This window comes from Festucalex cinctus, chromosome 8 (assembly GCF_051991245.1).
Source record: "Festucalex cinctus isolate MCC-2025b chromosome 8, RoL_Fcin_1.0, whole genome shotgun sequence".
In the NCBI taxonomy this organism is placed as follows: Eukaryota; Metazoa; Chordata; class Actinopteri; order Syngnathiformes; family Syngnathidae; genus Festucalex; species Festucalex cinctus.
The window spans coordinates 9449436-9466722 of NC_135418.1; the positions used below are offsets into that span (position 1 = coordinate 9449436).

The 17287-nt window shown below is 40.2% G+C and overlaps 1 protein-coding gene and 1 long non-coding RNA gene across 4 annotated transcripts in view; one reads left to right on the forward strand and one right to left on the reverse strand.

Moving 5' to 3' along the window:
* The window catches only part of mtmr14 (myotubularin related protein 14), a 31173-nt gene extending 17391 nt beyond the window's left edge, over positions 1-13782 (forward strand). Inside the window, exons 11-19 of the mRNA XM_077529280.1 lie at positions 459-544; positions 2901-2977; positions 3998-4034; positions 4179-4249; positions 4394-4452; positions 5793-5916; positions 9018-9194; positions 11670-11876; positions 13513-13782. Of these exons, the coding sequence (XP_077385406.1) occupies positions 459-544; positions 2901-2977; positions 3998-4034; positions 4179-4249; positions 4394-4452; positions 5793-5916; positions 9018-9194; positions 11670-11876; positions 13513-13672 (998 nt within the window). The 3' untranslated portion in view covers positions 13673-13782. The remainder of the gene's footprint in view (positions 1-458; positions 545-2900; positions 2978-3997; positions 4035-4178; positions 4250-4393; positions 4453-5792; positions 5917-9017; positions 9195-11669; positions 11877-13512) is intronic.
* The window catches only part of LOC144023631 (uncharacterized), a 93521-nt gene that overhangs the window by 33101 nt on the left and 43133 nt on the right, over positions 1-17287 (reverse strand). The gene's annotated exons all lie outside the window — the stretch shown is intronic.

Sequence of the window (17287 nt, forward strand, 5' to 3'; positions counted from 1 at the left end):
GTAGGACACTTTACACACCATTATTTAAATCTCCTTGAGTTTATGCAGTACGAGTGCATAGTACAATTTTCATTAATGTGCTGACCGGTTGAGCTAGTGGGTTAAACAAGGTAAGGCTTCTTAGTGGCAATGTCGCTCAAATTAAGGTAGAAAATAAAAAGGGTGCTTGGCAGGACAGTATCTTTTCACTTTGACTTACTTCCACCAACTTCATTGTCTGCACGATCAGGTTATTTGTGATGTACTGTACATGGAATGCATGCAACATTAAAATACTGCCGAATAGAAAAAAAAATAATAATTCCTTTATCTGATTAAAAAAAATAATTCATTGAAAATAACACAAAAATGAATGGATATGTTTTAAATGAAAATTTAATCTAAAATGTATTTAAATTTAACGTGCTCTTTTTTTTAATTTTTTTTTTATTTTATTTTATTTTATTTTTTTTTAACAGATGAGAGTGGCCTTCTTGTGCACTGCATATCAGGCTGGGACCGAACACCTCTGTTTGTTTCTCTTCTCAGAATGTCTCTTTGGGCAGTAAGTTGAAACTTTACACTGTTCATCTCTGCTCCATGTCCCTTCACACTCGTTTTGTCACTTAAATCCTATTTTTGTTTTAGTTTTCTCTATTTCTGCGGTTCATTTGGTCAGGTGTTAACACAATAATTTACCTTGTGTTACTGAATAAGTAATTCAATTTAGCATATGTGATTGTAATGTTAGCAGTATGAAGGCAGTTGGATGGATAGCAGCACGTTATTTTCATTGTGTGAATGCAGCTACACCAAGCCTTCGTTTATCGCAGGAGAAGCTAAAAAAAACAAAAAACAAAATCACTGTTAAAAATAAATAAATAAATAAAGCTGCTTGTATGTGTGCGATTCTCAACCGCAAGGGGGTTTACAATACAGGGTAGGGCTGACAAATTAATTGCATTTGCGGTTAAACCGTGGTTTGACAACACACGATTACGTAATCGTGGAAAGCCGCGATTTAAATGCTTATTGAAACGGAGAGGAAGGAGGAAGAGGGGGTAGCAGGAACGTCACCACCGCTGTAACTAAAGCCTAAGGCCGTAAAGTGCACACGTAATTTTGAGTTTTTTTTGTCTCATGAGACATTGCGACGAGTGTCTAACTCAGGGGTGTCAAACTCATGTTAGCTCAGGGGCCGGCATGGAGGAGAATATATTGTCAAGTGGGCCGCATCGGGAAAATAACGGTATATTACTTAAAAACGAGTGCCGTCATTTATACGCAGATTTTCGCTATTTGTGGACCAGCCCTAAATTACGGAGCTCAACTGTAATCATATTGTACCGAAAAATAACATGGACGCAAATGGAACGTGGCAACATTTTGCCTGTATAAGTTCCGGACGTGTTAAATCTCGTTTTGCATATATATTGTTCCCAGAATACATTGTGTGGCGCAGTTAACTCATTCACTCACTCCCAGCACATTTTTTGCGGTTTTACTGGATTTTGACTGATTTTGCAAGGCCCACAGAATATTGTGTCCTATGGCTATCATAACATGGAACCTACCAAAACAAAAGATGAGTCTCTTCTTTCATCAGGAAAAAAATTGTATATTTCTATCTGTTTTCATTTTGCAGAAATTGGCATTAGAATCTAGCAAAGTTTCAACATTATTCACAAATCTGTTTAAAAAAGTGGGGAAAAGAGCTTTTTGCAACATGGCCCAGGTTGATCTCTTATACTCTGCTGCCACCTGCTGGCCGGTTTTGTAATAACTACCATTGCTTGAAGCATTCTCTTCAGTTCAGAGGCTGCATCATAGCCTCCTACATGCTCTAGCATAAAAAAACAACAACCATAAAAACATATAAATACGTTTTTGGGAGCATGGCAATATTTAAAATAGGTAATATTTAAAATATTTATAGTTTTTTGGGAGCAAATGAGTTAATGAAGTTATAAGGAGGCTAATCCTTGTCATAGCTATTTGTGTTACCAGTAAGTGAATTTGTGTCGTATTTAAGACGTTTATGTCGATCTATGATTTAAAAAAATAATAATAATTATAATAATTAAACCATAACTTTTAAGTTGTGTCTAAAATAATTACATCCAGAACGATTCCCCAGTACAGGTTGCATTGCTCATCTGAGGACTGCTTGTGAAATTACAAATTTATATGTTTTATTTATTTATTTATTTTAACTTTACAAAATTATCTCACGGGCCGGATTAAACCCCTTTGCGGGCCTGATCCAGCCCACAGGCCATATGTTTGAAACACCCGAATTATAATATAACATTTTGAATTTAGTATTGATAGCGTCACTGGCAATAGCGGAGTGTCGTTGGGATGGCAAGAGATTTGGTCAGGGTGGCAGCTGCCACCCCATAAAATTGCTTCAGCATGACACGCATTTAAGACCAACTAAAATAGTTTGAAAAATGCCAACGTGAGCATTTCAAAACCGGATTTACTCGCAAACCCAATAATGGATGCCAAAAATTAAAAGAAAAAAAAATGTTGCATGTGACCTTTAATTGCTTCAAACTGAATTTTTGGTTATTAGCTTTGCATGTTATTAGCTTTGACACCTTTTAAATTACTTGCCTTTTTTAATGAACAAAAACTGAACCAACAGGGGACACCGAGTTTCCAAATCCATCAATGGTTTTGGACCAGAGGAAATGTAATTCAAGTGTTAAAGCACCCAGCTATGTAGGTTAGCTCTGATACTATCAGCACTTTATTAATAAAAGTGTTCCATTTCAAATGCACTTCGCCAACAAACATTGTAATGGAATCTTATGATTTTCTTATCTTTTCTTAGGTTTTATATTATGAGTGGCGCCATAACTGATGATTGGCTTGAAGGTGATCATCTTTTTTTCTTTGATTGACTTTTTTTGCAGGATGGTGCTGTACACAGCAGTCTCGAAGCAGCCGAGATCTTATATCTGACTATTGCTTATGACTGGTTCCTCTTTGGGTAAGAAATATAATATCTATTGTACACACAGTGGTTATGTAATGAGAAAACGCTTCGCAAAAGATTGATAGAACAACACGTCTCTGACTTGAGACTTACAGTGTCTGGTAGGATGTCATTAGACCCCATTTCAAGTATTCTAAAGTTTTGAGAATTTTTTTTCATCTTTATGTTCGGATTTTTTTTAACAATATTTTAGATTGCACAGGCTGCAGCTGCGACTTCATTTCTCTCAACACCAATGTTCCCTCTAATTTTCCGCGTATCTGTGCATTCACACAAACTTATTGAGTGTTCCTTAGACCACAGTGAGCTACATCCATTGACTTATATATGAATTGACTCAAAATGCCACTTATTCACCAAAGCGAGAAGTGAAGCCACCAGCAACCATCTTACGTTGCCACCCATTAAGCCCACGAACTTGAAAATATTGACTTTCCCGCAGAGTTTTTGTTATTTACTGTCTCTACGGTGAAAATGCCACCATGCGTGGCATATGGTTGTTCCAATAAGTGTAGGAAGCGCTACATGCACGTCATTGATAAGATGCATTTATAAGACTCGTTACCATTATCATCATCAGCAAGCTCTGTAGAAGCCTGATGACGATCCAGTTAATCAAATCAGCTGTATTGTTGTAGGGAAACATGGAAAACAGGCAGGACAGTGGCTCTTGAGGACCAGCGTTCCCTAACCCTGCTCTAGCCCAACCTCTTTTGAGTCCAGATCATTTAGACCTGCAGCCAGTCATTTCAGGAACTCAATTCCACGATCATTCCATGATGAATTCACATTTCCAATTAGCATTCAACATCTGATGTTTGCCACATTTGATTAATTTCATTTTACAGGAAAGGTGCTAACAAATAGTCTTATTATTGTTGGGGTACTTTTTCATGTTGTCTTCATGCTGTTGGACAAAAAAAATATAAGTCATAGTCTGTTTTTAATGTACAACTTATGTTTTGGTTCTCACTTCCTCCTAAAGATGTTTCATCCTTCTGTTTCTCTTTCTAGTCACATGCTGCCAGACCGACTCTCCAAAGGGGAGGAGGTACATTTACATTTGTCATTTTAGCTGCCCTTTACATTATGAAAGAAAATTTAAAAATGATGAGTAAACTAAAATTGTGTGTTTCTAAATTTTATTTTGTTTTGCTGTTTCACCGTTTGATAAAAACAATTCTTTCTCCTTCAGATTTTCTTTTTTTGCTTCAATTTTTTGAAGCACATTGTCTCAGAGAAGTTTTCTGCTGTTAAAAAACAGAGGTGTGTTCATTTGTTTTTTAAATGGGAAATTTGTTTTTCCCACCTGGCATGATTTACATAATATAGTGTAATTACTTACCAATCATACAATTTATAAACACCTTTTAGTTGTATTTTTTGCTTCAACGTTTTCCCTTTTTACAGAAGGAAGAACTCCCACTTCAAAGATGGGGATTTTACAGTAGAGGACCTCTGCCAGTTAAGTAAGTCATCAGTAGTTGCAAGAAGAGCAGGGCCGTTCTCAGCATTAAAGTTGTATTCAAGGTCTAAAGTAGGAGCCAAGCGTCCGTTTGTCACTTTTTAAAAAATGGGCATGCGGAAGACCTTCCTACTAGCTCTCCTGCTCACCCGAGAGTGAAACGCCTACACAAAGTAGATTCAAAGCCAAATCCAGTCTGGAAACTAATGGCAAAAGACGTGTAGGAGTTCCCATTGAGAACTTAAAGCTGAAATTATGGGTGAATATAGAAATAAGTTAAATGTCAAATGACATTTATTCAAATAGATGTAAATTCAACAATGACCATTTCTGAAAAAATAATTCCAAGCAAGATTCGAACCGACGCACCTGCATGTCTCTGCAATGCACCTGCTAAAGTACTTACTATGTGAGCCAATTTGACTTGATGAAAATCATGGCTAATGGCGTATTTAAATTGAAGAGTCTCATCTGATGCTGAAAGGTATCAACGCTGAATGGGGACACGTGCGGTTAATAAATTCATTGAAATTATAATACATTTCCTGATCTGATAGTCAGTTGGTTAGTGTGTAATCACTTAACTCATTTGCTCCCAATAATGTGTAAATACGTTTTTTTTTATGTGTTAAATGTCCCAAAGACGTATTTATACGTTTTTTTATTTTTATTTTTTAATTAATGCTAGAGCATACAGAAGGCTTTGATGCAGCCTCTCAACTGCAAAGAACGGTTGCAGAAATGGTAGTTATTATACAAACGGCCAGCAGGTGGCAGCAGAGCAAAGGAGATCAACCAGAGCCATGAAGAAAAAAAGCTAAATTACTTACAATTTTGAATAGATTTGTGAAAACTGATGAAACTTAGCTCTCTTCTAATGCTAATTGCTACAAAATGGAAACTGATAGAAACATATTTTTTTTCCTGATGAAAGAAGAGACTTTAATCTTTCTTTTGATAGGTTCCATGCTGTTATAGCAATAGAACACAATATTCTGTGGGCCTTGCAAAATCAGTCAAAATCCAGTAAAACAGCCGGGAGAACGGGATTGCTTCTGTCAAAATGGCTGGGAGTGAAAGAGTTAACTGCCATGGATATTTGCAATGTAGAGTCGGAGGTGGGATTTGAACCTGCGACCTCTTGGTTACTGGGCAAGGCCAGTGACGTGAAGCTGGAACTTAGTGTTCCACTGAGCACTATCAGAGAGCGGGTAATGTTGATCAGTTGTACGTGTTTGTTTTCCCGAACTGTAAGTCAATACAGTGGTGAAAATATACTGTATTTTCTCTCAAGACAATGTGAAAACTATTCAGTAACAACATTCTCTGTCGTTTGTGTCTCAGAGTCCAGGGATCATGGAAGTGTGACAAGTCTCAGCAGCAGTGACTTTTCCCTCATCACCGAGGAGGTGTCTGTGACAAGTGACACTGCAGACATATTCTCCAGCCAACCTTCACTTTCCACTTGGTTAGTATCACACACTGGTTTCGTTAGGTCCTCAAAATAATTTACAAAACAATTAATATGGAAAAGACAAATCAAATACAGTCTGCAATAGGGATGGGGACCGATTTGGGTTGGTACTTCAAAGCACCGATTCACATAAAATCAAACGGTGCCATGTTTCGTTTCTGAAGCACATCTTTCAAAGTTGTGACTGTGCGGGAGTTGACAATTTTGCATGGCACACTTGAATGCAACATTATACATAAGGGGTGTCCAAACGTTTTCTTTTTTTTATTTTTTATTTATTTTTTGTGTGTGTGTGTGCGTTTGCGTGCGTTTGCGTGCGTGCGTGCGCGTGCAAATACGTATAAATTTATACTCATTAATTCACCTAAAACCTTGTAAATATCCCATTACCCTTCGCCTTAACCAGGTACTTCAGAATCTTGCCAGAGTCGTGAGGTTCAAATGGTCAGGAGACCAGAGAAAAGGTCAGAAAAAATAAAGAGAAAAGAAAGATAAATCAAAGTGAAATCCAGCACCGACCAAACACTTCCTGCCTTCCCCATGGTTACAAAATCAAAGTCTTACGCCAATCCCGGAAGCCTCTAAATTCCAACAAATTAGCGAGATCTCAAGAGACCAGAGGAAAAACTAAAGAGAGGAAGGAGGGAAGGATCGATGAGGCAGAGTGAGATCCAATCCATCAAAGTGAATTCCAGCACCAACCAAACCCCTCCTGCGTGGTTACAAAACCAGAGTCTTATGCCAACCCCAGAAACCTCAAACTTCCAATAAATTGAGATCTCAAGTGACCAGAGGAAAAACTAAAGAGAGGAAGGAGGGAAGGATAGATAAAGCAAAGTGAGATCCACAGACACCAGCACCCACTGATTCAAGGGGCTGTGGGAGGGAGAGGCAAATTCTGTTTGAGTTTCAGTAGATGCTGGTGCGATGGATCTGGCATGCATAAGGACCACCACCAAAGAAAGAAGCCGTCAACCACGGTCCAGCAAAGCGAGCAACCCCCCCCCCAATCCCCAGGCCGCGGCAGCACCAAGGCCACCCCCAAGCCACCCGAGCGGACACCGGTCGGCGAGCCGATAGGCGGACAGGGGCCAGCGCAGCAGGGCTACTGGACAGCCCACCGGCCACCGGAGCCCGCCCGGGGCGCCAGGAGTTCTACCGGAGTGGGGCAGGCCTCAAACCCCCGCCCGGCCCCCGGAGCACCCCAACACCGCACCCCACAGGGGGCCCAGGGAGCGGCCAAGACGCAACCGCTACCGAGCAGACAACGGGGGGGCATATATAATATATATATTTATTAGGGGTGTTAAAAAAAATCTATATATATATATATATATATACATATACATATGTATACCATATACATATACATATATATATATATTTGTATATATATATATGTGTATATATATATATATATATATATATATATATATATATATATGTATATATACATTACTTACTGGTGGACAAAATTGTTGGTACCTCTCTGTTAATGTTAATTATAATTACAATACTAATATACAAATAAATATACAAATAAATATATATATATATATATATATATATATATATATATGTATTAGGGGTGTTAAAAAAATCGATTCGGCGATATATCGCGATACTACATCGCGCGATTCTCGAATCGATTCAATAATAGGCAAAATCTATTTTTTTTTTTTTTTTTTTTTTTTTTTTTTTAGGATTCACACCTTAAGCATGGAAGAATGTTATATGAACGGAACATTAAGCCTTAATATTTTATTTTAATGCTGTTTAAACATGAAACAGATTACAACCTCTATAAGACTGAAATTTCAGATAAATAAATAATACATTTTCATATAAATCTTACACTCTACAAGCTTACTGATTAGTATTTTCTAAATTTGAATGAAAAAAAATCGCAACAATCGACTTATAAATTCGTATCGGGATTAATCGGTATCGAATCGAATCGTGACCTGTGAATCGTGATACGAATCGAATCGTCAGGTACGAGGCAATTCACACCCCTAATATGTATGTATGTATGTATGTATATATATGTATGTATATATATATATATTAGGGCTGTCAAAGTTAAAGCGTTAATAGATCAATTAATCACAGAAAAATGTTGCATTAATCACGTATTAACGCATATTAATCGCACTATTTTTTTGGACCGCACTTGAGCCTTGAACGTAACCGCGGATGGTTACATTGAAGGCTGCGCAGGTCAGTGATTAGGTCAATGCACGGAATTTCCTACCCCTGTTGTTCCAAAATGAGCGGGGTGACTCCAGTTGGTGTGCTCGGTGGTAAATTTCGCTTTCAAAAACACCCCGACGGGACTTTAGATAAAACAAAAGTAATTTGCATTTAATTAATTAAGAATTGCTGAATTGTACCCAGTTGATATCATGCAGTTATGTTTTGAGCAATACATGCATGCATGCAATTACGTACATGCATTTAATCAATATTTGCAAATGATATTCAGATAATAAAATGCATTAATGTAAAAATATTACGGTATTTTGTATTTTATATTACACAAGTAATTTAGCTGATTAATCAAAATTTAAAAGTGTGATTAATCAGATTAAAAATGGTATGTGTATATGTATATATATATATATATATATATATATATATATATATATATATATATATATATATATATATATATATATATATATATATATATTTATTTGTATATTAGTATTGTAATTATAATTAACATTAACAGAGAGGTACCAACAATTTTGTCCACCAGTAAGTAATTAAAAGTTAGTTTATGTATCTGAGTGAGAAAAGTGGGAAGAAGTTTATGTATCTCTCTATGATCTCTATGATATTAATTTGACTTTTAGCATTGAAAATGCGAAGTGAATCATGCACAAATGACAACACTAATGGATATTCGTTGGTGCTCAAGTACCCTTTGTGGATGCTTAGCTCCCATCATGCAAGTCGCTAAGTGTTTATACCTGTGCACACAATCAGTCTGCAAATCTCAGGAAACCTGTATGCAATTGCTTTTGCTCGTATGGCATCAGTGTTTTCGTGAATACCATTTTATAAGTTAATACAATTTTGTCATTTCTTAGGAAAAAGGGCACCACCTCTTCTTCTGAAATGGTGGTATGGAACAAACAAAACCTGCTGGATGAACAGTTGCCACACCCTTCCAATGACGCCAGGTCTTCCAGTTCATCCTCCTCCAACCACTCAGAACACATCATCACATGTACGGGCAGCAGCCCATTGGCTGTCCCCAGCCCAAGGTAAACTTTCGCTATTAAGATTCTCAACTTTGAATGACAAGTCGATTAAAAAAATAAAATAAAAAATCATCAAGTAAACAAGGTTATTGTATAGATTTGTGTCAATAATAAAACCATTCTTTCTTGTTTACAACTGCTGTAAAGCATTGACATTTTCTTTTATCTATTTTTATCTTGTGTTTTCACAAGTCTCGGGACTTACTGGGCTAACCTGGGACCTCGGGGATTGTATCTAAAAAAAAATCCTTGTATGGATGTTTGCATCCTTGAATTTTGAAAAAAGAAAGTCTTTGAATCCTTGAAACATCAATTTTATTCTATAATATAACTTGAAAGGACATTGACAAAATAAAAACAATAAGAAAGTGAAATAAGAATAGAATAAACTAAAATAATTGCAACTGAAAAAACAAAACAAATGCTGACTGTTCTGGTGTGTTTTAGCCTCTTGGGGGCAGTGTGGTGCCGTGCATGTATTGGGCTACACACGTGAGTACAGAAGAAAGTTGCGATTGAATTCTATGAAAATAAGTAGTTTTTCACACATTGGGGAGAATTTGTACCTTTGCGTAGTGTTATCTCATCTATGGGTATGTGTTCCCACAAGATTTGTGTGTGGATATTAGTTATTTGAAGGAAACACTCCCGAAGTCGATGCTAACTTCCTGCTAGCATTTGCTAACTTCCTGTTAGCGCTACGCTAGTGATGTTTTAAAAACGAGCATATTTTGTATTTAAATTATTCTGTTAGTTGGTGGTTCGGTTGTTGTATTGGTTATCGGTGGTGCTTTCTAGTTTGTTGCTACGTGGTGATTTAATTTTGCCGTGACACCGTGATTGTGCATGACATGAGGAAGAATGACTTGCTTGCATTCTGCGAGTTGAAAGTGGGTAAGTGAGATTCTCTGCTTACAATAATAAAAATATTCACTGTTCCTATGTGTCTTGTGAGCGCCACAAGAATAACCAGAATAACAGAGGCTACACACTTGCTAGTTGCTAATACTACTGCTACGCAAGCAAAATTGGGCATTCAGGGTACTTTCACAGCTAGTTGTTAGTTGCTAATTCTGCGCAAGCAAAATGGTGCCTTCAGGGTACTTTCAAAGCGTCAGAAACTTGTTTTTTCTTTGATAACGGTGGTTTAAGGTTTAAGACAGCTCTCTACACTAACTTTTCCACTACTAGCACTGGTGCAAGTAACATTTTTAGGAATACGCAACTCGATATATTTGCAAAATATTTCATTGGAACACGAGGTTTGCCTGCAACAGCAGTGGCTATCAAAATAAGTCAATAATTTCGTATAACTTAAAGGGATAGTTTGAATTTTTTGACATGAATCTCTATTTTATTCTCATCTCCAGTGTGTGTGATCAGCACTGATTTACCCCTGACAGCGTTCTGTGACACGAGTTCTGGTCTGGTTTTGCTCGAGAGGAAAATAGTCCGGCAAGCTGGCTGGCGTCAAGTAAATAAAGCGTTTTTCTTCTAAAACAATTTGTGTTCAAAAGAGTGATACATTTGCATCACAAAACTCCCTCCTGAAAAAAAGTCAGACTACCGCCGGGCACTATTTTTCTGTTCGTTCCTATCACTGCGCGGCGCCCCGCATACAACCGATAGACGCGCACTCATCTACAAGTTGTTTGTCTTTTCGAAGGCGCGACTATCAGCTGTCTGCAGCACGTCTATCAGCTGTCTACAGGGCAACGCTCAGTGATACGAATGAACAGAAAAATAGTGCCCGGCGGTAATGGAGTCTGACTTTTTTTCAGGAGGGAGTTTTGTGATGCAAATGTATCACTCTTTAGAACACAAATTATTCTCAGAAGAAAAACGCTTTATTTACTTGACGCCAGCCAGCTTGCCGGACAATTTTCCTCTCGAGCAAAACCGGCCCAGAACTCGTGTCACAGAACGCTGTCAAGGACAAGTCAGTGACGATCACACACCACTGGAGGTGAGAATGAAATTGAGATTCATGTCAAAAAATCCGAAATATCCCTTTAAACCTGTGTCGGGTACCCAAAAAGTGTTGCAAATCTGATGTCATCATTTAAAAAAAAAAAAAAAAAAGTAAGAAAGGCAGAAACATTCGACAATTTTGTAAAAGGTAACAACACATTAAAGTTTAACTTCAAAACTCAGCTCTGTTTCTATTGTTAACAAACTGTGCCCTTGTGTGATTGACAACTACAGAGTTATCTCTGCGAATGTTACAACAAATCTGCGCACACAGGAGTGATCACTCGATGTACTGTCGAGTGTCGTCTCTCCTCTTTTTCGATGCCTTGACAAATGCACGCAACCACACTCATAAAAAAAAAACTGACGAAAATATACTCCAAAACGCTGACAACCAGAGACCACTACTCCACTGTTTACAGTATGTAAATCGTTTCATCATGTTCACTTCGGTGGTCACATAATAAACAACCACCAGTGAGAGCTGTTCATCATTTTTATCCACAGGTTTGCAAGAGACTACACTCGGTCAGGGTCTTCTCTGTCTACAGAGTATGGTAGTTGGCAGATTGTCTCTGGTTGTGGAAGCATCCATGATCATCCTCACTATCAGCCACCTTTGACGTCAACCTCCTCCACCTCGTCTACTGTAGCTGCTCCCTATGACTCCCTCCTGCCCTTTAGCTTTCAGGAGGAAGGGCCCAATAGGCAACTGTGAGTAAGCTGCCATCCCACACTGTTTTTTGGGGGGTAATTGGCAATAAAACTGAAAATCTTTCATTTATTGATGATAGGATGATGTGGTGAATGTAATAAATCAGGGGTGGCAAACTGCGGTCCTCGTGGGCCGGTGTCCTGCAGGTTTTGTAGATTTCCCTACTCGAAGTGCAGCTGATTCCAATTAACAGGCTCGTTATCAGGTTTCTGCAGAGCTTGCTGATGAGCTGATCATGAATCGGCTGTGTTGAAGAAGGGAAATATCCAAAACCAGCAGGACTGCGGCCCTCGAGGACCGGATCTCGCCACCCCTGTAATAAATGTTTCAGAGCTGCCAAGTTTCAGTTAGCTCATTGCACCCTTAACACTGATTGTTCCGTATCGGTAAAAAAAAAAAAAAAAAAAATACAAATAAATAAATCATGGTCCACAGTGCTCAAACATATTGAAAACGAGAAAAAATACTTGGTAGATAATTGCGATTTGGTAGATAATTGCAGTTTACAGTATGTTTGACTACGCCAAGACCATCCAGTGTTTCCGTTCCATTCATTCAGTCCCGCCATTCCTAAATTGTAGCCGCTACACCTTCAAATTTCTAATAAAGCAGTTGGAGGCTGGAGGGGAGTGCAGCACGCAGCTTTACACTGTCATAGTGAAAAAGACGACCAGACATCATTGGGAACTTCGTGAACAGCTGGTCTGTTTTTGTCGGAAAACACCCCCACCAACAAACCCCAAACAAATATTAATCGACACATGTCTACGTTTTTTCCTGGCTCAAATTGAGGCACGGAGTGGTCTCTCTGATGATTGCCAAGTCGTGTTGCACTGCGCTCCAGCCATTCAAGCTGGCATCGGTGGTGACAACTTACTGGTACCACCCTCAGCGGAACTCCCGCTGACAGACCTGCGACGTCATGGTGCAAGAGCATCCATGAACCGACAGGACACACAAAGACACCTTGGACGGTCCAGTAGAGGATTGAGTTAGAAACTGTTCAGCCACCGTTGCAATGGTCACAGCCACAGCAGTCCCAGTGGCACAAGAGTCGTCAGGGACGTCAATTTGTCCAGTACGTACCCTGTACTCAATAACTGTCTTCCACATAAGATAATGTACATGCTTCATTACCGCTGGGGGAAAAAGGATTGTTGACTCATTTAGCTATTTTCAGCAGAAAGGAGATAGTATTTTGTGCAGAATTAATTTGATAACTTCATTATTTTTCATGTACAATTAATACCTTTAAAAACACATTTTAGCCCTTGTTGTTGACTGAAGATGACATCATTCGTGCTGAAGATGACATCATGCCCCCGGGTTTTTGAACCCATGTTAAAAAAACATGGGGTCAAACCCCCGCCCCTCCCCCGGATCGATCCTCAACCGCAGTCTCACTCTAAGGTTTGACGACAGCCCTGCCCCTACTATAAATAAATAAATCAATACATTAAATCTCGCTGTGATTTATTTTCATTATTGAAAAAGGTGAAAATACAGTTAGATTATTTTGGAAGAAAATTTAATTATGTTGGCAGCTCTCAGGTTTTATTTTCTCCGACGTCATGTATGGCAATAATGCACATGCCTGCAGGTCAATGATATGTTCTCTCTTTGTTCTCGACCTAGGTGTCCCTTCCCCTCAGAGCGTGAAACCCGTCTAGAAGCTGTGCGGGAAATCTTCCTGGCGGCCTACAGTTCTACTGTGGGTCTGAAGTCCATAGTGTCCAGTCCCTCTGGCGCAATCACGGGCTTGCTTGAGCAGTTCGCCCGAGGTGTCGGCCTTTGAAATACCAACGCTCTTGTCTAAACCTCTTTTAGTGTGATGACTGAGACCTCTGCTTCATCAAATCCATCCATCAAATTTATAGGCTACAATAAAGTGCCAAACATCCCTTATGTTTTGTTTTTTTGTTGTTGTTTTTTTTAAATGCTTTCCACACTTTGTGAATTTGCTTGGATATTTTTCCAAACATCATGGGCCCTATTTTCATGCCCGGCATTAGGCTAAAGGCAGCCTGACACTTGCACGACTTTTGGGCACGATTCTGTCATGGCAATATGGAGTTAGAATCATGCCAAAACCCCGTAAACAGAAAAAACCTGATCTACGTATACAAAACCTGATCTACGTACACAAAACGTGTGCTCTACGTACACAAAACGTGATCTACGTACACAAAGAAACATAGCTTCAATTACAACAACAACAAAATGTTTTGCGTACGTAAAAAGCAATTGTACAATTACGGATACAATTCAGCGCCATATTGAGAGTTTGGCCAACTCGTTGAAGAACTACTACGCTGTGATTGGCCAACTGCAGGTCACATGACATATGGACGCCTTGTCGTTACCATGGTGCTGGTGCAATTGGCGTTTCTATTGTTGTTATCGCTTACATATTGCAATTATGCCGCGTTACTCAGCATGCCGTTGTTCACAATTACAACCAGGCAGTGGCGTTATGATACAGGATTAGATTTAGGGTTAAATAAAGTAAGTAAAATACCACGATTTAATGTAGGTGGGACTGCAAACTGCAGCTTTCTACCTCGTCAAATGAGTGGTGTGCCATGTTGCTTTTTTTTTTTTAAAGACTTTAGATTAATGAAGTGTTTGTGATTGTGAACGCCATAAACTCCCAATGCAATACATTACGTAATAGCAGGGGCATGGTAACGACAAGGCGTCAATATGTCATGTTACCAGTAGTTGACGAATCACAGCGTAGTAGTTCTTCAACGAGTTAGCCAAGCGCTTTCTCAATACGGCACTGATTCAACAGCGCCCCCTGCTGTAAAGTTTACTGGCTTTGCGCGTGTGGATCTTGGGTTTTCGGCACGTAAAACTGCTCAGCAGAATATCACTGCTAAAAGTCACGTGAGTTGTATCCATAATTGTAGAATTGCTTTTTACGTACGCAAAACATTTTGTTGTTGTTGTAATTGAAGATATGCTTCTTTGTGTACTTAGATCACGTTTTGTGTACGTAGATCAGGTTTTGTGTATGTAGAACAGGTGTTGTGTACGTAGATCAGGTTTTGTGTACGTAGATTACGTTTTTTTGTGTTTAAGGGGTTTTGGCATGATTCTAACTCCATATGGCAAGTCGTGCCATTTTAGAGCATGAACTGGGAGGTTCTTGCACTGTTCACGACTAGTTCACGCATAGTTCACGACGAGTTCACGAATGCGTGCCACATTGACACAAACTGGTACGACGAGTTCACGCATAGTTTGCGCATAGTTTACGCATAGTTTACGCACTTCCCGCATTTGCACGACGAGTTTGCGCAATTCGGACGGTGTCGTGCTGACTTGGGCACTCCATATAAAAAAAGGGGCCTCCCCCCAGTTGCGCACCTGTCGGGTTCCGAGGTGGCCGGGTCGCGCTGGCACCGGCGCGGGGGTGTCCCCGGGCCCGGACCAAATTTGAGTGGACGTGGGGAAGGGGAGGAGCCCAAACCGAGCCGGCCGGCCCGGCCGCCTCATCGTGTCCCCGCGGCGGCCCGGGCGGTCGGAGCTCCTGCGAGTGTCCGACTCATCCGCGGCCGCGCGCCCTCGGCCTCTCGGTCGAAGGCGCCTCCGCCTGCAGGCTCGCTCGCTCGCTCGCTCGCCCTCTCTCTCCGGTAATGATCCTTCCGCAGGTTCACCTACGGAAACCTTGTTACGACTTTTACTTCCTCTAGTATAGTCAAGTTTGATCGTCTTCTCGGCGCGCCGCCAGCACCGGAGGGGCCCATCCGATGCGCGCACTGCCACGCACTGGCAGAGTCAAGAGTCAATCCAGCCCGAGTCAAGAAGGCAGTTGACTGTTAATCGATTGTGCCCTTAAAAGTCAGCAATCTGGTAAAATGCCTAAAATCCCTGGTGCAAAGACACAACAGAGTACAAACTGTTCTCCAAATCTCATAATTTCATATTTCCACTACAGAGAATGTGTTGTGCACTGCTGGTGGTGTTGCTGCTGTTTTTTGTTACTGTATATTCTTTTTGTTTTTTATTAGAGACAGTGTGTAGAATTTATCTAGTGGTGAACTAATAGAATGCAACAACCTAAAGATTGTGACGACCTATGTAATATAACTAGTGATTACGTTTTTTTTTTAAAAAAGAAGAAAAGATTGTGGATGCAGTAGAATGAATGAACATTGGAAAATCAAAAAACACTACTCAATATCTCTTTAAGCCTATCACCTGCTGTAATATTACTGGCATTGTGTCAAAACCTCAGAAAGTAAATGGTTGGCAATTTTATTTATTTATTTTGGGGGGGGGGCACCTTTCATGTGTCTGCATACCCCTCAGAAAGCAGGTAGTTGCGCCCCTGGGTGAGGAGACGATCGATACTGGCTTCCTCCATGTAAGTGGCGTGGGCTTGGGAGCGTTGGGGTGTGTGTATTGAATGTGTCGTGTGTGTGTGTGTGTGTGTGTGTGGGGGGGTTGTATTGATTCCCTATATCGATACATGATTTTATGTGTCTTTTGGGATATGAAAAGACATATTGGTATATCCCGGTATATATCGGTATTTTAAACCCAGCCCTACACGGTACCTTCAAAACTGCTACTCCCGTGATTTTTTTTCTTTTCACGTGTGGCGTCTCTCACGGTGTGGAAATCGGCCGACAATTTTAAAATCTTTCTCTGTGAATCTAGCCTTAGTCCCCGTTCCAAAATTCCATAGGCGCTTTTCCACCGTACCGGTTCCACACCGAAGCGTCAATTTTTGTCCCCGGATGTTAGTGTCTCCACGGGACTTTTTCGGGGCCGAGCCGTTCCGTTGTAACTGCTGTTTAGAACCCTTGCGACAGCGGTTCTGCAGCGCCGGTCGTCGGGGGACTAGCGGGGCCATGACGTCACCTGTCGTCTGATTGGCCGACAGCAACGCTGCCGCTGCCGCCGCAAGCAACGCCGTGGCCCACGCCCATTTCCTTGTTTTAAGCGAGAGGCAGAAGCGACCGCCTGTCTTCACCAAAGTCCTAAAAATACAGTATATACAATAAATATAATAATGTTTTACAACGCTTAACTATATTTATAATTTAATTTTGTAATGTTTGTGGGTTTTAAAAAACATCGCGAGGCTGGTGTTGTGTTCCTATTCACTTGAATGAGGGCTCCAGCGGCAGACCTCCATTCAGAAATAGCGTCACGAGCCGGTCGTGAATCGCAATATTTCATCCATGGTGGTCTATATTAAATTGTAAATATGGTTCAATGTTGGTGCGACTTGCCACTCGGGAAATGTTATTTCACATCCGCACGCAATGCGGGAGTGCAAGCTTGGCGTGGACAGTTAAAATGTTGCCGCCCCCTTGTTGCCATGCGCCAGTTGTAATGGAAAACCAGCGGTTGCTGTCTGGTGCGGGCAAGATGGAAAAGTCGCACATCTGCGCCC